Raw genomic sequence first — 24,353 nt, 5'->3', positions numbered from 1 at the left:
GAAACCCAAAAAATCCTATGGCAGGAGAACTGCCTAAAAAGATAAAAAAAAGCAAAAGCAAGCCTTATAAGGCAACAATTTTTGAAGCCTGCAGTGATTCATACTAGTAACTGAAAAACAGTGGCATAGCAGAGTTCTGCTGCTAGGTATACAGGATAGGTAAGTACAAAAAGGGGATAACACGGGCAATGAAAAGAATGTTTTCCTTCTGTTCCTTATTTCAGTGCAACTACTTCTGTCCTGGGTTCAGCAGTAGCCGTCATTTTTCTCCTTCTTGGTAGCTGGTACAGTGCTGTGTTTTGACTTTCTGCCTGGGAACAGAGCTGATAACAATGATGTTTTGGTTTGGCCAAGGACTTTGTGAGCCTCATGCTCTGCCAGGGAGGAGGGGAAGCCAGGAGGAAACAGAGACAGGACACCTGACCCAAACTGACCAAAGAGGTATTCCATACCACAGCACGTCATGCCCAGGATGTAACTGGGAGTTAGCCGGAAGGGCTGGGAGACTGCGGGGTTGAAGGAGGTATCGGTCGGTGCTTGGTCGGGCTTCCGGGTGGGACTCATTTCTTGGCCAGTGGTATCGTATCCTCTTCCCTTGTTATTTTCCCTTATCATTGTTGCCGTTGGTAGTAGCGGTGGTGATTTGTGTTGTACATTGGTTGCTGGACTGTTCTTGTCTCAACCCGTAGGAGTTGCACCCTTTCGATCCTCCTCCCCGTTCCTCCGGGAGCGGGGAAGGGGAGAGCCCCGGGGAGGGGGGGGGAGGGGGGCCTCGATTGTTGTCAGCCCAGCACCACTCAAGGGGAGTGAGTGAACAAGTTGCCCGACTGCGTTTAAACCACGACAACTTCCTAGCTATTTTAAAGGGTGAAAATATCACTTATGTTTCTTATTTTTACAGTTAGTGAGCAGCTCCTCAGTATTTATGGCAGTAGGAAGGGAATATTAACCTCAGTTTCTGAGCTGTCCCCCTTGAGACTGGAATTTCCTTTTTGTCAAAATTACTTGGAGAAATACCAGGGGTTCCTCACAGTGCAAGGGTGTGAAAGTATGCAAAACAAAACCTGACTCAAGTTAGGGAGAGGGAGGGTGGAGAAAGCATCTTGCTATTATGGCATTACTTCCAATTGAAAACAGCTGACAACACTGAAGGTTTTTCCTCTTTTCCGGTATTGCAGTCCTGCGTCTATGAATTCAGATAACTAATAGGAATCATTTCAGACCACTGAGCTGAAAAACCCAGACTACTTCAAACCCTGCCCCCAGATTCTTACCAAGTGACTCAATTCCTCATAGCGGGCATTGAAAGCCTCCAATTTTTCACTGATGATATCATCAAGAATCCCCCCATCAATCAGTGTCTGCCCAAGCTCCCGAATCTGGGTTCGATTATCAGCTGGATGACGCAGGACCGATTCCAGAGACTAATTAGCAGAAAAAAATTTAAAGGTCAAGACACTGAGTATTACTGCATTTTCAGAGGTGGAAATCTGGCTGCATGCACTGAAGTTTTACACTTCAAATGTCTTGAGAGTTCTCTAAAAGCATGAATTAGTTACGGCTTAATCCATGATGGCACAAGGCAACTACAGTGGACATTTTCCTTTAGATAATTAAACTTCACAGCACTTCTCGCCTATTCACATCATTTTATACTACAGTGCTGGAACGAATTAATCAATTTACACAGGACAGGAAAGAGCATACAGTTTTATCATGGTACTAACTATGGCAGAATCATGAACAGCAAAACTCAGCTTTTGATAGAGGATCTTACAAATACACATTCCAGATTCAGAGTAATATGTTCATTTAACCTGAAGAATCAGAATATTCAACATACAGGATCAACTAGGTTGGAAAAGACCTTCAAGATCATCAAGTCCAACCATTACCTCAGGACTACCAAGTCCACCTCTAAACTGTGCCACCGAGGGCTTCATCTACACAGCCTCTGAACACTTCCATGGATGGTGATTTCACCACTTTCCACATATTTCAGTATTCCATTGAAATATAGAATTTCTGAGTTTTTTTTTAACCAAAGCTATCTGAACAGTCACTGATCCAACGGAATCACTACAATACCTCAAGAGCATCATTGACAGCATCCAACTTATCAGGCAGACTTTCTGTCATTTGCACCCTTTCTTCCAGATTGTTTAGCCAAACTGTTTCTAAATCAAGGTACTGCAGCAGCTCAATCCAACAGGACCACACCTCCTAGCAGCAACAGAAAAAACACACAGATTAGTTTAGAATGCCAGGATAGCTCATGCACCCTATGAATAACTTAAAGAAATTATGTTTCTGAGACATTTGCGTGAAATAGGCAAAGAGAAAGTGTTCAAAAACATGACATGGGTCACTAAGCTCTCAACAGAAAAACCTTCAACTATAACAGCAAAATAAAAAGAAACAAGAAAAATACACACAGAAGTCTCCAAATTCACACTAAATTTATTACAAACAATCAGATTTTCACAATGATTTAAGAATGTAAAAAAATGCATCCACTCCTCTTGAAAGACAGGACATACACAACCTACCCCAATCTATAATCAACATGTTCTTATTATATTTCAAGTTTTAACCTCAGAAGTTTTTTTATAAGTTTGTTTTCGTCATTTTGGAAGACACACAGATTGATAACAGAGCTGAGGGATAAGGTTACTTGTTTGCATGTGTTGACTACAGTATAGATTATAAAAGCAAAGCTAGATGATGTCTCATGGATTCCTCTGGACGTCACCTCAAGGGAAAGTAATCTTGGAAAGGAGCCATAGCAAAATGTGTTTATGCTGAAGCCACTGGATTCAATGATAAAATTCAATGTTTTCAGTGTCCTTCTTCATTCTTCTTGTGCCACCTGCTTCCACTTTACTAAGTTGAGAGCTACCATTCTTACCTCCAACGTGTGGCATTTTCCCCGGATCCGGTTGCACAGTAGCTGGTAGTTCTCCAGCACAACATTCAGCTCAGTTGCCAGGTCCTGACCGCTAGACGGCACTTTGGCAGCCAGCATCTTGATGTTGTCTTTGAGAATCTTCACCCGCACCTCCTTCTGCAGCACATCCTCCTTCGCCCTCTGCCCAAAGAAATGTATTACACAATTAGCACTCAAGTGCCATATGGTCAGTTATTCACTACTCAAATCAAAGACCAGCAGTTTAGCCTTGGAAGTGTTGATGCCAAAGTATTCTTGAGTCTCAGCACAACAACATATGCCACAAACTTGCATGGAATTTAGCTTATGTTAGCAAGCATTGAAAAATCCTATTGCATTAAACATAGTCACATTTACTACTTATGTTTTTTTCATTAAATATTCATGACTCAAAGCAAAAAAGATGAAGTTCAGTGCTATTTATACACTAGCATACAGATATGAAAAAGAAAAAAACCCAAGGGTTAAAAAAAAAAAAAAAGAAAAAAATTGGTTTGCTAAGAACAAGCATATCGGGGACAAAAAGGTAGTCATGAATCTCAGAGCTCAGTAATTACCTCCTAGAGTTATCCAGGAAAGATCATGTAATCACTAGGACACATGCAACTACAAAGTTGGGACCTTTCCCATAGCTGTTGGATGAGCTACAGGAACATGCAAAAAGGACAGCTAGAAGAATTCCTTCACCCCAAATGCACTGAGAGTTGCTTGGTAACAAATATAAAGGATAAGCACAATATAACTCCCAACACACAGGCCTGGAGAAATCTCATTATCAGTTGTTGAATTTCGCCCTAACCAGAATTCCTGAAGCAGGATAGCTGGAAGACAGATCAGAGAAAAGTCCAAGCCTGTCTCTGTCAAGACAACTAAAAGTCTCCAGAAAAAGAGACTGTCCCATATCTCTTTCTTTTCAGGTTTCAAGGACAGTTTCATGCAGCTGAAGTAGGTCTGATATATCAGACACTTTATGGTAGAATTTAGTACATGACAGCATCATTGCTGCACATATTGTTCAAGATGTCTTCTAAATGTAAGGCAATCGGGGAAAGAAAAAAAAAAAAGCCAGTTAATGGGAAGGCAAAGAATGAAAAAATATGAGGAACATATTATTTTATGACAGGATTATCAAAAAACATCTAGCCTCATTTTAAATCTACTCTTTCAGATGTCAGCATGAGTTCCACTCTCTGTTCAAATGAAAGCAGAATTAGGCAAGGCCAGAAGTTTTTCAAAGCCTTATGCAAAAATGCTCCTGGTCAAATATACAAAGAATGTTATTTCCCACTCCTGAGAGTACTCCCAGCATAATATCCTTACTGCAAATGAAAGAGGATATGCAAGTGTTACAGTACAGTTTACTGGCCCGCTGACATATCTGCCAAATTTAAAAGTATAGAATATAATCTGGATTTGACACAGGTAAATATGCTCAAAGTCTCTCAGATCTGCTAGCAGAAAGAGGGCTCTCTCTTTTCTTGGCTTGTGTCCAGCAGGCCGTCAGACTGTGTGCTCTCAAATGGCTTCAAAGGACATAGATATATTAAAACACTTGTTAAAGACTGCTCCAGAAAGCCTCCTCAAAAAAGAACAATTCAAAACTTCAAACAGATTTCCCAAAGTACTTGTAAGGGAGAAAAAAAACCAAAAATCTTCATTTTATGCTCCACCAAGTAATAGCGTAGTGGATACTCATTTAAATAATGGGCATACAAGTTAAAACGTTTGTGAAGATATGCCTGAACTCTCAGATTTAGAAGCAGAGAGCATTTTTGTTTACTTTATACATATATCCACGAAAACTATCTGGATTGATGGCTTGGCTTCGCGAGAAAAGATTTAGGAAGGGCTTTACCCATGCTTACTACAAGCATGATGACGAAGGGCAAGTGGGATAGGCAAATCTGGTTGGAAAAATAGGCTGCTTAGGCAATCAGGAAGTGACTGACTAGGACTGTCATCTCCTGGGGCAATCACAAGCAACCCATGCCCTGGTCTGCCCGCATGCAAGGTTGGATCTGCAGCTTCCCATGCACCTTGTCACCTGCTGTTCCGACCCTCACTTGTTCAACTGACAATTTACAATGAAACAGTTTCTTTGGCCACCAGTCCCAAAATTAGAGAAGCAGAGACAAGCATCACTGTTTGCAAGATGAGGAGTAGAAGATGATGTTACAAAAGAACTTTTCTAAACTGCTTTTCTAAATGTGGAGTTGCTGTATCTAGGGCACAAGAAACTGAAGCCCAACAACAGCTAGAAGCAGAAGAATGTTTTCACAAGCACTAATTTATACAGGTATAATATAATACCACTTTTTCCTTCTTTTTCAAATTCCATCTCTGGCAATAAGTTTCCATATTCCTACTGTTTCATGTGCTAAACAGAGTAAGCCTGGCTCAACAGCTGGGCCAGCTGCTATTCATTATGAAACCCCTACCCCTCACAGCCAAATAGAACATCTGCTTTTACAGTTTGAAATTCCACAAAGCTGAAAAATACCACTACTCCTGTCATGGCCTGAGCACCTTTCCACATGGATAATAATTCCACAGAGGTCAACCCCCAGAGCCATTAAAGTTTTGCTTCTCTTTAATCAGGTCTCTACAATGACCTGTTATTCCTGACCTTCATTTCCTCCACAGCATTCTCTAGCTCTTCAGGAGACTTGTATTCAAAATCTTTCTCCAAATATTCTTCTTCAGCTTGGGTCATCCATTCTTGCATCTCTGCCAAATCCTTCTTCAGATTTACAGCTTTTTCCTGACTTTCAGACAGGCAATTTTTCTGAATAACGATCTAGAATCCAAGGTGCAGAAAGAAACAGCAGCTCTGTTACTTAAATATCCTTGTATAGCTGAAAAAACACGAGTCTTTGTTAAAAGATTTAACTACCAAAACCTTTTCAGGGATTTTTAATTAATAAAGTCTTTTACTTTTACATACACAAACTCATGCTCCCTTTTTTAGCATATCAACAAAATCTAGGGCTGACGGAAGGAGGAAAATTACTTCCTTTTCCTCATTGCATGTAAGCTGGTAAAAATCCCTGGAAAAAGTCGGGATCAGAAGTTTTCCTTCCCTCTAAGTATCACACAGTTAGGTAGATCTTTACACAGATCACTAACACACCCTTCAGGCCCCTCTTTCTTTCCACCAAAATGTACTCATCCCACTGTTTCATCGCTTCACCTCCTCACCATCCTACCAATATCAGTAACAAGCAAGAGCACTAGCATTATATGGAGAACTCACCTGTTTGCTCAGTTTCTCCCATTGAGTCTGGCAGTCCACTAGCCTAGACTTTACCCAAGTATTTACACTTGCAATAGGATGGGCTCTTAAAGCAGACTCTACTTCTTTCATCTCTTTCAGAGATGGTTCAATCGTATCCATTTCATTGACAAACATCTGAGCACACAGAGAAAATAAATGTCCTTCTTAGGAAGAAATCACATACATTTATATGGTATCAATAGTTCTGCAATTCTTAATTATTCCAGAGAAACCTTAGTATAAAAACAGACTAATGCTGTGTTCAAAACCAGATTGTTTAAAACAATCTTTGAGTGGCCCAAAACATCAGAACTACATAACTAAAAAACAAAATATATACACAGCACAAACATTCTCACATGCCAAGTGTCAACACCAGAACAATGCAAGTTTGAAGATTATGTGCACTAAATACCCTCATGTTTTGGACATACCTCACTTGCATTCTTCTCCCAGAAAGAAACATTTGAAGGTGCACTGTAATTACTTATTATAAGATGAAATTCTGCATATTTGTGATCATCATGCGCCACTAGCTAGGAAGGAACCTTACTTATAAGGCACACACAATCCCTAAACCCTAGGAGCTTCATCACAGTTATTTGCTTATTTTTACTGCCTTTGGGAGTTTAATGCAGAAAGCACTTAGCACTCACAGATTCAATTCTCTTATTGTAAAATTGGGAAAAATATATAAATATTTTCTCGGGAAATAATGTCAACTTGTAGATGAGTATTTGTAAACATGGTAAAGACCTTTGAAAACTAAAAAGTGTTATGGCTACACACAAAGAACCAATTAAAATGTGCCCTGAGGAAAGATAAGACAATTTTTCTGGGAGGCTTTGTGGAATATGCCATGGACAAAGCAAGCAAAATAATAAAGAAGAAAGTCATTATTTATTCCAAAAGATTTCTTAAGAGAGCAAAACTCACTGTGCACTGGTCAAGTTGCCTTTGAAGTCCTTCAGTATTTCCTTGTACAGCCTTTTCTGTCATTAAAAAGTCTTTCACACCATCCATCCACTTCTGAATGATTTTTGAATCAGCCTAAATCAAAAATAGTAATGAAGAGTTGATACAATACCATGATGAGGAATGTATGGCTGTTGCATTTCAACTTCTAGCCATGTCAAAAGATTATTTTACAAGCTTCTAGCATTGCCTTGGTTTTGAATCAGACCACCTTTGGTTTACTTTTTGGTTTTGTTTTTTTCTTCCCAGTTTCTGTTCTCAAATTTATATGAACATTAAATTCCCAATTGTGATATTCTCATATCTATGCCACAGCACTGTTTAATTGACACAGCACTGCTGCAGGCTATCTACAACAGAGAAACACAGAATCAAGCAAGAAAGTAAGCATGGCTCCAAGAAGTATGTGGTTACTCTTCACATGAAGGACCTGGCTGAAGGCTGGGAATAGCATTTTTCTAACAACAGAAACCATGTATGACTGCTTCCACCACACTTGCTCAGGAGAGACACTGCACTCCAAGCAAAAGACAGGGCCCTATGTATATATATACATACATGTGGGGAGAAGAGGAGGGGGTAGTGCTGAACATACTTGACAGGTTGAAGCTATGCTGGGAAAGCCATTCCCTTACAGAGAAACACAGGCATACAGTACTACAGATGATTACACTACCCATTTAAAAAAAAATAAAAATCTAGCTGTTTGAGGCCAGTACTAGCTCCAGTACTCACCAGGGCAATGCACAGGGGAAAAAAAGGAAGCACATACACAATTTCAAAGTTATCTGACCTAAGAACTGACAATCGCCTTTTATCCTGCAATGAGGTGGGTGGGGAGGGAGACAGGAAAGTCAACATCTCCTTTCCACAGAATTATGGATGTCGTCAATCACCCTTACGAACAAAACAAGCACAAACTTTGAGCAGGGAGAAAGTTTTTCTTTGTCCTGGTTCAACTGAGTTATGTGACTGTCATTTTCTAATAACATAGCTAGAAGGTTTTTTTAATCAACATTTTTGGACTGTTTGGTTAGGTTTAAGAGATGGCACCTTTTTATTCTGACACAACTGTCATCACAGAACAGTGTTATTGAAAAGCTGAGTTAAAGTTCATCAGCTTAACCTTCTACTCTGGATGTCACCGAGGATTAAAGCACACGGTTTCCTTAAAAACCTTGCATAACAGTTCTTTCAAGATCAATACACTACACACCGCTTTTCAATAAAATTTCTGCACTAATGAAACCCCATTAGACTAAGATCATGTTTATTTTTAGCCCAATGTTACCATGAGAGGTCAAAGTCATGACATTTTCTTCATTCCTTTTCCATCTGGGGGAATTTCCTGCAGCTGATTAGCCTGAAAATAATTTTCCAAAAAAACAGACCCCAGGAGGCTTAACAGTGAACCATGGCTTAATGTAAAATAATACAAATTTATAGAGGTTGCCATTTGAAAGGGCATTTTAGTATATAACTAATTTAGCTTGCTTACAGTAAGCTACTTACCTAAGTAGCTGGAGTGAACTGAATGGGATTACTCACAAAGTTAGGCACACATCCAAATGACTTGCTGAACCACAAGCCAAGACCATAAAAGTTGAGTGAAGTAAAAGGCTCCTCCACTGCACAGGTAAATAATTCCCAATGGTCAAATACCCAGTGTAGGTTGTTGGTGTACAAGAGCTCACAAATTTTAGACATGAACTAAAAAAAATGTATCAGTTTCTATAATTTATTCTAGGCGAGAACAAAAATCAAATGTGTTGAAATTTAACTTGTTCACACCTAGAAAAACCACATGATGTACAGCTATGCAATAGATTTAAAGGAACTGAAGGTAATACATAATCAAAGACATAGTAAGCCACACCGTATTAGAGGCATGATAACACAGAATAAGAGATATAGAAATTTTCTTGTAGAAAATATTAGACACAAAACTGATAAAATAAACCTTGTCTGTTTTCCCCATCACATGAGTATTACAGACAGTCTCACAGTAAAACACAGATCGTGTCACTAATGCATGTGTTGTCAGCTTGGGGGAGCCTCTGTCACATCACAAATTACAGAAGGGCCACCTGAGCTGCAGGAGCCACAGGCAGATCTGCCAGAGGCTTGCTCATCAGGCTAACAAGGACATTTTAAGCACTGTTCACCTGTCTGCTCACCGTTAAAATTAGAATAGTTACACTCACTTTCTTTTCAAAAACCTAAATGCAGGGAATGCTGTTTTGGGAAATGCCAGCTTTTAAAGGTGAATTAGGAAAAAGGAAACATTAAAAGTAAACCAACACTTGTGTGTGGTTGCACATGACTACATTTTCCAAGGGTTGCCATCCAATTATTCCTTTTTTTTTTTCCCTTTTCTCCCGTACTTTTAATTTTTTTCCACCCTTTAATACCCAAATGATTCACCTCCTCTCATAATCAAGGAGATACTGCCCAGACATTCTCCAAACTAATCTTGTGTCTATGGTATTACATCTCCAATACTGACCTATTCAGTGTCTGCACCAGGACCATATACACAGTCTCCTGCATCAGTGTTTCTTGCAGTGCAAGTTCCATCCTGATCTGCCCAGGACTGTCCACAACACTTTTATTCAACTTGTTCTACATTCTCCTTTTTAGTCATACAGTGCTAGACTGCAAAAAATCTCTGCATAGATTAGCACCACTCCTTCAAAAGGAAAAATCAGGGAACATAAATACATGACTGCCCATCACTGACAGCTTTATGAAACATTTAGAAAATACAGGAACCGTGCACTTAAAAATTCAGTTCATAAGAAAATACCCCCGTATTTCTACAGATAGCACCACTACATATTTCTTCCATTTTCAATTATTTAACAATTACTTCTATTGTTTCTTCTGCTTTAATTTCTTTTTCAGCTTCTCTACTTGTTTTTTAAGGTAATAGGAAAGTTTTTAACATCTCAGGACAACATTCCATCCTCAGATCTATACAATAGAATGAGGCTTCAATGCTCTGCTCTCCAACAGCTTTTCACACGGGCATAAAAATCCCCATCTCTCCTCAGTGAGTGCTTCATATACAACATCGCTTTGGACAGCTGTAGAGAACAGGGCACTTCACCTTTGGCTGGAAAAACTGTATAATTGATTACTAAATAAAAACCTACCATGCTAATACTGCACACTGCATACACCACTCTCAAGCTAAACATGACAGAGAACTCCTGTTTTCAGAAGCCATTCTTCACTCAGTTAAAGATGTGATTTAGGAAAGTAGGTGCATGTACAGACCACTCAACTGAACTTGATTCAAGTGCAGAAAGAGTTCTGCACTTACAAGAAATAAAGGGAGAAAAAAGTGCTGCTGAAACCAATGATATAACTAGGTCTTCCTCAATAGAGCTACAGACGATCAAGCCAACTGAAAAGCTGTAATCATTGGAACAACAAGATTGATCAAAAGTTGTTGCACAAAGGACTCTGAGGCAGGCTTACATGCAGAATATTTATTCTGTCATGCTAAATAACTAAGTGCAACCAGAAAGAGAGGGAAGGGAAGAGAATGAGACACAGTGGATTATTCTATATTTAGGTCAAGTCAGGAAGAAAATTAATGAGGAAGTGGTTGCCGGAAACTCATCACCAGGGGTTTAACTAAGCCTTAGAAGCTAACTTCTTCTAGGGTCCTATACAAGCAAGCTCACTTTGGGCAGTCAGCTCCTGCTGAACAGCAGCATCAGCTGCTGCTGAACAGCAGCATCAGCTCCTCCAAAGTTCCACATCATCCCACAGGCTGCTGCAAGTAGCTATGGAAGGATAAGTTTGAAGAAACCAGACTAAAAGCAGAGACTGTTTCAAATGCAGGTACACAAGTACACATATTACTGAACATGTTTTTTTAAGGAGGAGCGTGGACAGCTTCACATATTATGCTTCACATAATACAGCCTAACTAAAGAAACACACACTTTTTCTTCTTAAAACCTACATAAAATTCTTCCCCCTCTTCATAGCTTGGCTTGCAGCTTCCATTTACAAGTTCACCAGCCTAGACTGGACTACCATACCTACACTATTCATACACACATCTCACACAGACACTGCTAGGAGCAGCTCAAGTCCTGAAACAAATAATTAATGAAAAACATTTCTTGAGCAGGAGCAAGTTTTTCCTCCCAGCCTTTTTTCCCCAAAGTAAAACTTGGGTGCGCACCCTGCTTTTCACCATCATTTGTTTATGTTAGTAAACAAATTACCTTACAATCTGTTACCTTAGGATGACTTCTTCCAGATGTAAGGTTTGGTTAGTTGGGGGGGGGAAGAGGGGGCAGGGAAGGGCTTGTTTGTTTTGCTTTGGGTTTTGTTTGATTGCAGGGGGTGCTTGTTATGGTTGGTTGGGTTTTGTTTTGTATTTAAAAGACAAGACAAGGCCTTTACTGCTTCTGAACTATCATCAGCAATGGCTTGTCCAGTTTTCACTACAAAATCAGGCATGTCAATTACCTGGCCTTCCTAATGTAAATTTCAGCTTAAAGACATTTATCTATTCTTGCCTAATCATTAAAAATCCTGTCTGGCTTAAGATAAATTAAAAACAAACAAAAAAAACAACACTTAGTTTGAAGTTTGAATCCAATATCCGATAGAAACAGCTTTTTGCTTCAGAAGGAAGAGCAAGACTGACATAAACCTTTGGGAAAAAGTGGTAGTATGTCTGCATGGCACCAATGTTCTAAACCAGGTGCATGCAGCAAATTGCCTTTTTGGGGTTTTGTTTTTGTTGTTTTGGGGGTTTTTTTGGTTTTTTTTTTTTTACACATTGTGTGATACATACTCTGTTAAATGGAAAAGAATGTAAATAATTCCACACATTAGGATGCTTAATTCATGTGAAAAATACAGATTTCTGTAAGCTAATGCATTCATGTCTTCACCCCAAGAGATGGAGAATCTCTAAAAGCACCTTCTTGCTTTTTGAAGCTTAAAATACAAGAAGATGATGAAAATAGGAAACAAAGAAACCATCTAACCAGGAAGTACTGAGTCAATGCCAGTTAAGTTACTTAAGAACTTTTCTCTCCCCTCTTTATCAATGCATTAAACATCTAAATACCCTTGCTTTTAATCCCTTCATTTTTAAAACACTGGGATTTTTTGTTACACAGGATTTCACGTGTGTGTATATATGTATCTAAAAACATGTAAGACTGTTGATTAATCTTAATTCTTTAACCTTCCTTCATGACACTTCAGAGGCCACCTGCTGGAACTGGAAAGCTCACTATACTATATAAGCATTTTCTTTAGTTCCTTCTTGAACAGGCTGTACTATTTTTTTATTACTGTTGACAGAAATCCCACTTGAAGGAGCAGGTTTTTTGTAGCAGGTACAGAATTTCAAATTTAGATGTCAAAGGCACTGGGCGTCTGACACCAACCACATTAGAGAGCACACAGCTACTGGTAGGATCAAACTTTCAACAGCACAGCTGACTTATCCTTGACTTCAGTGTAACCTTTGCTTCTGATATTGAAAGACAAGTAATCCTAGTTTTAAGTGAAAAGTAATTCTATTAGAACATAAACTAGTACCTTAGGCATGTTAAAAGTCTTCTGCTACCCTGCTACAAATACACTCTACAGGCTTTTGGCCTCTGCCACTATAGTGGCCCACCAACATCTCTCTTCTCAATCAGTATCATAGGGACTCCTGCAGGAACACAAAAAGCTATAAAACAACTGAATTATCTAAAAAAAGAAGTAAATCCTTTCATTTTACCTCAAATATTCTCAACTTGGATGTAATTTCCTCCAGCAGTTTAACATCTTTGGAAATCTTGAGCTTTAACTTGTCCCAGTGTCCCTGCACATACTTTAACTCCTGTGTGTAGACCTTTTTTATCTCCAAAGAAGCATGTTTCTCCAAAGCCTTTGTTTCTTCAGCAAGTTTATCTATCCTGGGCTTCTGAGCTTCCAGTGTCTCACAAAACACCTATAACAAAAAATAAAAAAACAGTATGTCTGATTCCAGTATTAGTCATACAAGAGGTGCACACAGACAAGTGCAAGTATATCAAAGGCTTTGCTGTGCAGAGAACAGATTCAGTGAAAAGTGATATTCCAGTTACTGCAGTTATTGCAGCAGAGATGTCCAAAAAAGTTTTTAAGCAGCAAAACCTTCAGCTGCTCTAATGGTGCAGTAGCAGAGATTACAGAATGGTCTCTAAAGCCTGAACAAATAGCTAAACACACCCAGGCACCTTTCCTGGGCTGTGGGGTAATAGCACTCAAGTTAGCAAAGCAATGGCTACACTACACTTTGGTCAATTAAAGAAACTGCAGTGTAGACACAACAGGACCTCAGGTGATCAGGTTGGTTTGGGTTGGATTTTTTTTTATTCCCTCCACAGATATATATATATATATATATATTTATAACAAAAGAAAACAAACATTAACGCTCACACAAGCAGGTTTAGTGTGTCCTTTGAATTTTGTAAAGTAAAATTATTGTAACATCTAGTTGCATTAAAAGCTCCGGATACATGAGTTTTGAAAGTTACTCTTCCAACTGGAATACAGGGAGAATACAATCGGAATATATTCACTAGGGTATTGCTGGTATGAAGAGTCACTTGAGTAGAAATACCTAATTTCTTAATATTAAGGAAAAAATAACAGCTGAAGGTATAAGCCAAGACATGAAATATGCTGCCACTTCATTAAACTGGTCATTTAAGTCCTGCTTTAAATTTAAAGAGAGATACTTTGAATGAACACATGAAACCGTTACTAATTTCATTAATTTAACTTTGCTGGTACATATATTTAATGTGCACATGTAGGACATGCACATATATTTTACTGTATTATACTGAGGAAGAGTCATCTTTTGATAGGTTTATATTTTCAATTTTCTTTTGTATTTACAGGAAATAAACAGGAGAAGATGTATCATTTCCTCTAAAAAGATAATGAGGTATCAACGAGACTGAGAAGAGGGACGTATAGCCACAAAGCAAGTGTTTTCTGTGCACTGGGCCACAGAGTCAATCCCTGGCTTGGGTTTATGACCAAGTTTATGACCAAGCAGTGCCTGCTACAGTGCAGAAGAAGCTGGGCAATCCTAGGTCCACAAACAGGTCATCCTTCATGGTTTGTTCCCATTTCCCATCACACTCTTTAAAGCTTCCACACTGGCATAGCATGTACTTTCAGGTCAATTAGTCTCTGAAGAAACAGAGGAGAGGGGATTTGTGCAGAAGCAGGAAACAACAAGCCTCCAAAGACTAAACACCATTGCAATTCAACCAGCATATGGACCAGAAAAATCTCTGCCAACTTTAAACAATACAGAAGCAATGTTAAAAGAGAAAAAGAATTCAGAAATGTGGGGGGGGGGGGTTTGTTTTGGTTTTGTGTTTTGTTTTTTTTTAAATCTGCTGCTTCAAAAAACCCAAAGTATTAACTCCACTGTTTACTGGGCTTTTAAAAATACGTATTTGATCACTCTACTGAATGGAGAAGCATATGAAGACAGGCACGGCTGCTTATTACCCAGCAACTGGAGTTCAAGAGCTGCTTCAGAGTCACCTGCAACTGCCTTATGCCACATAGAGAAAAACACGTGTCTCTGAATTAAGCATGATTCGACATGCAAAAATATTTGTCTCGTTTTTTGTTTTTTAAAGGAAAAAAACCAAAAATACTACTGCCATAGGATTCTCTTCCCGCACTCTAGCCTTCACTTTATCATATCACTTTGTAAATGATATTTTACAAAGCAACTGTTACCCATATGTTTTCCCCCTACTTTATAGGCTTATATCCAGAAACAAAATACTTTCCCTGCTGGACAGTATTTGTGCATCAATTACCCTTATGGCTTAAAAGTACTGTTTCCCTTTGAAAGGCAAGCTAGAGATCAGAGAAATACAATTACTCTTCCATAACAGCCAAGGAGGATGAAACAGATGATTTGTTAACCAGGTGGCTGCGATGCAGCTCAAGCAGAGAGAGCTGAAAGGCAGCTCCCAAGGAAGAGGGCAGCCAGCTCCCAGCTTTCCTCACAACCACACTCAGTGTCAAAGGAGCAAACCTTGGATCGGGTCACCACCCTGATCCAACCAAGCTCCTAAGAGGATTCGCCTAGTGTCCTGACATCCATTTTGGGGCAGCTCAGCACAAGGGAGACTTAAGCACGCTTGAGAGAGACTGGGAAGACTACCAAGGTGGTCCATGGTGATGCAACACTCCAGAGAAGATCCCTCAGTCTCCTCTTCCCCCAGCTGAGTCAACCCATTTCTCTTGGTTTCATCTCCTGACACAGGCAGCAAGGGAAGCTGTGATGTCTGCAGGCTTGGAGAATCTGGACATGTCCCCCAGCAGCCCGTTGTACGCCAGCTTTCAGCAAGCAACCCCCAGAGATCCCACTTCCACACAGCATTCGCTAATGAACCTCCCCCTAAGTAACATTTTAGTTATTGCAGCACGGAAAACAAGGCAGGAGAAAGGAGGATGACAGTAGCTAAAATAAGCAACTTCCTCACTTCAGGGCAAAGGTAAGAGTTACCTTTGCCTGCTGCAGGGCCTTCTCAACCTTACTGGGTTCGCTCAGCCCACTGGTGATGGACTGCTGCTGGCACTCCAGCTCTCTCAGTGTGTCCTTCAGCCGCTGCAGAGAGTCCACGTAGTCCTGGCTCGGCTGACTTTCTGTCTCTGGTGTCATTAAAAAGAGTAACAGAACAAAATACAAGGTTGGGAAATAGACATGAGACCCAAGAGATGTGGACATAATCAAAGTTATCAGAATAATTTAGAGAAAAGGAATCATGTGAAGCATTGACTGAATCCTGATGAGACCTTCCACGGACTAAAACTCTTCTGCTGTGGCAATGTTTCTACTTTAAAGAATATTAAATGTATGTAATAGAAACAATAGAATAATAAACATCCAATGACAGCCCCCACACCCCCCCACACCCCCCCAAAAAAAGATAAAAACTCAATCCCATCTTTAGGTTTTATCTAACACCTGAGCACCTAAATCTCTTGGAGTAGGTGGAATCAACAGTATTCAGACTTTTGCATGCCTAAATACCCACAATTTAGTATTTCTCATTTTAAAGAAGTTTTAGACTTATCTACCATTTATATGCAATCACATACAGATATCTACTATATCTATTGAATATAAAGTATAGCTTATGTAATAGCCATATATTACTTATGAAGTTAAAAATATACACTACATACAGTAAGTGTAAAAGCTAGTATTTATATATACATATATAAACACATAAAATATGTATTACTGTGGCAGTAGGGATTGGGGTTGTGTTTATTTGGGCTTTTTTATATATACACATGTGCACAAAACCATTAAAATAGCAGCTTGCAGCCTGTTGCCAGAACAAATACACTATTTGGGAAGACTGAAAAGAGAATTCAACTTTGAATGGCATATATTCTACTTGCAATCTTTGACTCTCATCTCAGATTTGCTTGAGCCACCCCTCTGTGGAATCCCAGGCAGGAGGCAGCACCTCACTGGCATTTCAGAACGAAGACTTTAGCAAACAGGATTTGGGCTGTAAGACCCATACTGTGGTATGCACATTATCCTGTCTTGGATTCCTAAGCAATTTCATTACTGCCGCAAGTAAAAATTAGTCTAAGCTTTGTTGTGACTCACCAGGTAGCTTTTCAACAGCTTACTGTCAGGACTGTCATACCATGTATAACTAAGGAATAAGTCAGCATTTCTAAAGAGAATCAGAGTTATCTAGCCTTCTCTTCTTAAAAAGCCATGATTAAAGGGGAAAAAAAAGAAAGCAAATAGGTGCACTGTCACTAACCTACAGCAAACCCCAAAGGGGAAGAAAATAGTTTAAAAAGCATCCCATTTACCAAAAAAATGTCACAATTCCCATAAAGCTGCTGGTAGAGATGGGCACTCCATGAGGGCATTTTCAGAGGCTCATAGAAGAGCCATGAAAAGGAACAGACTTCTGTCAGTCAAAGCCTGCCAGGTTCACAAATGCTCAAGTGACACCACCAATTGTTTCTCCCAGTTATGTGGCTCTGGAAGCTCTTTTAATTCAAGCTGTGTTGTAAATAAACAGCTTAGACCCTGAAATGAAATTTCCCTCTGTTCTTTATCAATACCCAATCTGCAGAGAAATGATCATTCAAAAAACCCACACAAATACAAATTTGACATATAACACTATGCAAGGTGTTTTTATGACTAGTTCAAACATGCTAGTAATGCCTCAAGTGATGTATGGCATGAAAAAATGAGTATTTTGTCACATCATGCAATCATTACCAGAACAGACAATAGCAATAAAATTATTCAAAATTATGTGAACTCAGGACAGTCATAAAATAATCATTCCTCACAGTAAGCATAAAAGCATACCCTATAATTTCAGCATGGCAGACAGATACCTTATTCATACAATTTTCTGTATGGATATAATCAAAGTATGCAGGCCTGATGCAACACATTATATAGATGGCCTAACAACATAGTAATTGAGCCTATTTTTATTAAACACAGAATAAAGTATTAATGCTCTTCCATTTGGGGCTGTTAGCAAAACACTTCCTTCAATTCCTCAGAAACAAAATGAGAACTAAGGAAAAAATATCCTTATAGATCTGTGGTCTTGCTATTCAGCTATAAAATATTAAGAGAGCTACATATTTTGTGCACTACATTTAAAATCCTTTAGAAGCCAGCATGACTGGTTTGAATGCTCATAATGAAATTTTTAACACAACAAAAACCCAAGCAAAAAGTGCCTGAAAAGCAAGCCAGATTCCAAATCACTTCAAAGATGAAATTTCCAAAAGGAATTATGTATGACTAATGTGCTCAAAGCATCTATGAAAAAGAATAAATTTCACATGCGCACTTCAATTTTACAAGGTTTTCTAATCTTCCATTTTTTTATTTCTAGCATTATTATTTATTTCTGTAAGTGCCAGAGATATACAGCTTTTCAGAATAAATTATCCACATTAAATATGTTTTGCCAGTTCCTTAAATGTAGATTCAGGAATGTTGCATCCTTGCATAATCACTTCTAATACCATGGAACAGTACATTTTTGTAGCATACACAGAGGAGGTCACACAAATATCCTTCTAGGGAGCAAAAAGATTTTGTCAGCCTAACACAAAGCCTCCCAGAATCAGTAGTAAAACTATTAGAATTCAGTGAGCTTCCATCAGCTCAAAATATACATATGTATGTATACACACACACACACATTCATTTTACCTTTCTTCAGCTGCTGGTGACGTTCCTCTAGTTTCTGACGAGTCAACTTGAAGTGTTCAAGAAAGCTATTCAAGCTCTCCTGAATGAACTTTGGAGGCGTGGGCTGAGAGGTGAGTGTCTTGCAGGTGGCTTTCAGGTGTTCCAACCGTGGACCCAGGCTTGCAAGATGAGTCAAGTCTCGCTGTGAAAGATTAAAAACAAAATCATATCTCACTTCCCTTGATAACACAAAGATTTTAGTAAGCTACTGCAGCACAGCTCCTCCACACTACTAGGGCAAGAACATTAAAGTACTCCTGCGACACAGGGTCCAAAATCTTCCACTCAAATCTGGTGCCCTAGAGGTCTCATTTTTTTAGTTACCTTACTGACTAGGCTAAGGTCCTCTGGGGCATTCTGTGCTCCTAACAGCTTCTAATCAAAACAAACAAGTTTTGCCAGACTTACCTGACATAAGTCTTTCAGGACTGCTGAGGGCTGGGACGCTGGAGAAGCATAACTTTTAAGCAAGCCATCCTTCTCAATTACAGTTTTTTCAAGATCACTCATTTCCTTAAAGTATGCATTTATATCTTCCTGGTACTTTATCTTTCTATCCACTTCTTCCAAATGTTGAACCACAGCTTTCCAGCCTGACAATGTTTTCTCCATCACGGTTTTTATATCCACTGTAGAAAGACCTTCTAAAAAGATTATACAAGTTATTGTTATATTAACTGCAACGCATTTTGATTAACAGGCGTTTAACCTTTCCTCTCTTCAAATACAGGTGCACACTTATATTAACATGCAAAATGCTTTGATTCCAAGTACACTATCCATAAAACTGTATTTATTATTAACTGTGTTTTCACTTTCTATTTCCACATTAATAGTAAAATAGAGCACACTATTCCACTTCCATTCTTTCCCTTTGATAACTTTTGAATTTATAACAATGACCATCATGATTCTTGTCTAAATGCTGATAATGTAGAATTATGTAAAATAAGCTTTAAGGAAGCTTCCGGTGAATTAATTTTTTGTTGAAATGATTCTAGACTCCACAAAGAAAAAGGGAAGCAGTAAGATGGAAGGGAGCAATAAATTCATTGAAAAGGTAGATGGAAATCCTGTCAGCCTGGGAGTCAGAGGAAGAAATGCAGACATGACTAATATGAACAGCAAAAAAAGCAACACAAGAAAACAAGAGGTTATTTCTCACTCACAGTGAGTACATGGAGCACTTGTTACACCATCTTTTTGACAAATCAATGCATTACTTGAGGATGCAGTGGCAGAATTAAACAGACCTCCCAGCCATTCCTCCTCCGTTTATTTCCTCAAGTGTCAGAAGTAACTGACAATTCTGTTACATATGAAGAAATTTCATTGCTATGTACATTCCTGCCATTGCAAGTTTCTCATGCAGATTCTCTTTCAAGGTACTACCTACTTTATATAAGGCATATTTAGGTCATTTGAACTTAAGAGTTCTGTCATTTAGATTGGAGAGTCACACGGAGGGATTTTTGCTGCACTCCTTTAGCATAAGTGGAGCCCAATGCTCTGGTCAAGGCAGCCAGCCAGCAAAAGCTGGAACAAGGGCGCTTGAAGGCTCTGTTCCATAGATCCTCACTGTGCTTAACACTAGCCATACACTTGGCACAACTATAATACAGAAGCACAGCAGCTGCAACCAGCTGCGTATGAGGAGCATGCATGCAACGACAGGCCACTGCCACTATGGCATGGCCTTGTACACGCTCCAAGACAGACATGGTTGCCAGCGCTGTGCATTATTCCACACAGGCATAGTTTGGCCTGGATTTGGAGAGAAGGGTTGTCATTCTGAGCTGGACAAAACATACTAGCTGGCCTGAACAAAGCCAGGGGCTGCAGGTTATTTTCTATAGATCCCAACCTTTACAATGGTAGATAATTAGGAAGCAATTTCTGTATGTTATATTTTCACTGATACAAAGCGGTTTTTGAACTATGTGTTTCTCATTATGATCGACAGATACTGGTTTCATAGACATGACCTATTACAGCTGAACAGGTTTATAAAAGAGAGACAGGGGAGGGAGGACTTCTGTCCAGGGTTGAAGACAAGGAACAGCTACTAATTTTTATAACCCAATCTCCACGTTAACTCAGTGGCTTCTAGCCACCAGCTTCAAGGCAACAGCACACACTGTAAAAAGCTTCAGCTGCATTAGGCAAGGAGAGGAGGATTGGAGATGCTTAGCAGATCAGGGCATCCAGGCAAAAGGACTGGCTGGAAAAAAACACGACAATTGGGAAATCCAGTGGAAATCAGTGTTTTCCAAAAGGCATGCTGGTCAATATGCAGGGCAGTGATACCAACTTCTCACTTGTCTGAATGCTACCAAGTCGTAGTAATTTCACCAGAAGCCAAGTACATAGCAGATCTAAAACACTGTCTCTGGATGATATGAACAGCTCTTTTATGGAGAAAGTCGCATTTCACTGATGAAGTTTTGTCACATTATGAAGCGAGATTTTGACAAGATCTAAATATTCAACTTTCACTGATGTTAATTATATGTTTCCAGGGATAAGTGTTTTAATTGGCAATCAACCATTTTCTTATGGCTCAAAGGCTTCTCTCTTGCCTTTGAGCCATAAATTGTGACTATTATCATCAAAACATACTGACAGTTGTTACAAAAATAAAGCAAGCTACAAATAAAAAGATATACACTAAAGCTAAATTTAGGTTCAAAATTTCCACTTCAGGGCAGTTATATTTTAAAATTTTACACCTAAAATCTCCACACAATTACAATTAAACCAGCTCCTCCCCCTAAAAACCATGTTACTGCCATTTTAAGAAATTATTTCTATTTCAATAGAAATATCCCTTAAAAGACTGCAATGAACACACACACATTAAACAAAGAAAATTGTTTTTCTATAAGCCTAAGTAAAAACAAAACACACATCAATAACTAGCAACAGTAACAATAACCAGCGTCTCTGAAGGAGAGAAAATGAAGGGAGAGGAAAGGAATGTTTTGCGATGCTTAACTGGAGATAGCATATTTCAGTATTATTTCCCAGAAACCCATCTGATTAAAATCACAAGACAGAAAAACCTTCAAGTTGCTTACCCCTTCCCATTTGATCCAAAAGAATATGTCCGTTTCGGTTCAGTTCATCTAACTTCTGGCTTTTTTCAACTCTTTCTTTTTCAATCACCTACAAAGTGAACCCCGAAAGAGTATCGAAATGGTATTTCTTTTTGACACATATCAACCCACCCCAGTAACATGTTTTCCCACTACTACCCAAAACGCATTCCAGTTTTCTCAGATACACACCTTCTAAGATGCATCTTAGCTCTGTTTGCTCAGAAAACAAATGTAAAAAGAGTTAGCTCTCTCAAGTACCAGGAAAGCAAGAAACTAGTACAGCACCAGCAGGAATAAAATGGTGGACAATCCTGGTGTGTGAAATCAGAACTGGGACACCGGCTGAAACAAGTCACTTGTGACTAAAAATTGCAATTATTTCATGTGAACCAGTGGAAAAAAGACCTTTTTAAATAGACCCTTCACTTCTGCTGCCTCTGCTGAGATTTCCAGGAGAAAGGAACAACCACCTGTTCTCTGCAAGACCAAATAACAAGAACTATATAGCACACTAGTAATCCACTCATAGTGCTTCACTCTCCTTCATAAGGAAATGGTGAGGGAAATTCTATGCGATTACCAAGATTTTTAGAGGAAGAAGTTCCTCCCTTAAATCATAAGTATTGGTGAATGTTCCCGTGTGAGCCAATGGGTATAATACACCCACAGCGGAAACACAAGTTCCTTGTCCACAAGGCCACAACTTCAATATCCTCTGTGATTACAAAAGTATCTCCAAACTAAAATGTTTTCAAAACTAATGTCCCAGGTTGTTATGCTGCTTTAGACTTATTATGGCAAATTCAGAAGCAGCATACATTTATTTGCATAGCTGGGAAGAACAAACATTGTCCTACCCACTTAGAACCCAACCATTTAAAAGCAGTGCTGTTCATGGGAACCTGGTGCTCATTTTGGAGCCTATTTTAAAGGGCTACAAACATTCAGAAAGATCTATAAACAGACTATTGGAAGGGTTGTTTGGGTTTTTATTTCCACCAGCACTGCCATTTCAAACATTCCTACTGGCATCATTTTGTACTACACCACTGAGAAGGAGTCTCCTTATAGATATTTTTGAGTATTGTCTTTGATTTCAAGAACAGGTTCAGGTCCAGCTAAAGCTCCGCTAAGGCTTTATTTAGCAAAGCCTGCTCAGCCCTCATTGGCAAAACATGCTCATGGAACAAAAAAAAAGGCAAGAATATATTCCTGAGAAAGAAGGAATAAAAGATGAAATAACTGTTTCATAGATCTCATGGAATACTGTAAAATTGTATCTTCTGTCTTGCAGGTCAGTAATATCATACATGAGTCGTAACTCTCAGGTTCTCAAAACTTAATCAGGCAAACAACACGACCAAATATTATAACAATGCACCCTTTTGGAGCTGCACAGTGTGTACAGTGTCACAGCATGATTCAAGGGGTCTCTGAGCAACCTACTGGCCCATCTCTGCCAAAATTACAGAAATGGTGTCAATCAAGCCCATTTCCAACTGTGACACATGAAACCAAAACATTGCTGCTTAGTGAAAAAGAAGACACTAATCCTGAAGACAGACATTTATTAGAACTCCAAAGGAGAATTCTGTAAGATGTTTTTAAATTTCCTGTGGACTCAACACCAGCAAAAAATTTGTGTCCAGCTACTCAGATTTCTGTATATGCCCAGTTCTGAAACTATTTAAATAACGGACTTAATCCCCACAAAGCATGTGGATCAGCCCACACCTCCAGCTGACAGCCAGCTTAGAGACAAAATATACTATTCACTGGAACAGTATCTCCCCGTTTTACCTTCAGCTTTTCTTTCATGTTTGAAGTCTCTCTCATCTTCTTGTACTCTTTGATGTCTGTGTCCTGAATGGCAGATTTTGATTTTGAAATCCAGTTCAAGAGCTCAGCACTTTCAGCATCAAACCTGGTTTAAAAGGTCAGACAATTTTTTTTTTTGGTCATTTTTCCCTATTCAGTAGGACTTATGATTTTTCAGACAGTGTGGAAGTTCAGCACGTTACTCAATTCCAAAACAGTATGGCTTCACACAAGATTTACGTTTCTCATATTGCTACTACTCCAGGCAGTAGGACAGAGAAACACTTTCCAAAACCTGCCATAGTAATAATTAAGTCCATGGTATTAACCTTTAGGAACAAATTGAGAATGCATGGCGCAATTTATTTCTTAACTTTTTTATACATATCTTCATGCAAACTGTTACTGTTTCTTTCATAAGTCACAAAAGAGATCTCTCAATACTGAGCATTTTTAAAGTAATAAACTAAACCTCAGGGACAAGACAACCATTCAAGATCTTGTAAAAGTCTGCAACGCTTTAGTTTGAAGAAAAAGCTAGCATCTTATGCATTCATGGCAGTGACAGTAGATAAACCTTTTTGAATGCTTAGGTGACTAAAAGATTAGCTTATAGCTTAATATTTTGGGCTACGGTGACTGTGTCTATATTAACATACACCTAAAACCACTAAGCTACAACTTGCCACCATCAAAAAATAAAAATAGACAAGCAAACAAAAAAAAAAAACCACAACTGAAAAGCCCCAACTCCCAAATTAACCAGTATTGTACATAACTTTAGAGAAGGTCAGATATTCTATACAGACCACACGTCAGGCCACAATACAATCATACTACTTAATCAGTGTAAACCCTAACACGGAGTAACAACCCACCAACAAATGCAGAAGCAGCTGAAGGTAACTCCAAGCTTTCATGGGA

The 24,353-nt window shown here is 38.9% G+C and overlaps 1 protein-coding gene across 3 annotated transcripts in view; it reads right to left on the bottom strand.

Moving 5' to 3' along the window:
• Positions 1-24,353, bottom strand: part of UTRN (utrophin) — a 369,745-nt gene that overhangs the window by 252,646 nt on the left and 92,746 nt on the right. For all 3 annotated transcript variants that reach the window (XM_061471431.1, XM_061471432.1, XM_061471430.1), the window contains exons 17-28: positions 23,412-23,535; positions 21,591-21,678; positions 18,922-19,157; positions 18,475-18,655; positions 15,757-15,902; positions 12,964-13,176; positions 7,158-7,271; positions 6,201-6,356; positions 5,574-5,744; positions 2,909-3,088; positions 2,089-2,223; positions 1,275-1,424 (exon numbers count right to left, since the gene is read on the bottom strand). In XM_061471431.1, coding sequence (XP_061327415.1) covers positions 1,275-1,424; positions 2,089-2,223; positions 2,909-3,088; positions 5,574-5,744; positions 6,201-6,356; positions 7,158-7,271; positions 12,964-13,176; positions 15,757-15,902; positions 18,475-18,655; positions 18,922-19,157; positions 21,591-21,678; positions 23,412-23,535 — 1,894 coding nt within the window. The remainder of the gene's footprint in view (positions 1-1,274; positions 1,425-2,088; positions 2,224-2,908; positions 3,089-5,573; positions 5,745-6,200; positions 6,357-7,157; positions 7,272-12,963; positions 13,177-15,756; positions 15,903-18,474; positions 18,656-18,921; positions 19,158-21,590; positions 21,679-23,411; positions 23,536-24,353) is intronic.

The sequence above is a fragment of the Pezoporus flaviventris genome, unplaced genomic scaffold, assembly GCF_033815535.1.
Source record: "Pezoporus flaviventris isolate CSIRO_AGI_PZ_B2104156 unplaced genomic scaffold, CSIRO_AGI_Pfla_v1 ptg000066l, whole genome shotgun sequence".
NCBI lineage: Eukaryota > Metazoa > Chordata > Aves > Psittaciformes > Psittacidae > Pezoporus > Pezoporus flaviventris.
The sequence above is the reverse complement of the archived record's forward strand: the minus strand, read 5'-3'. Positions and strand labels throughout refer to the sequence as shown.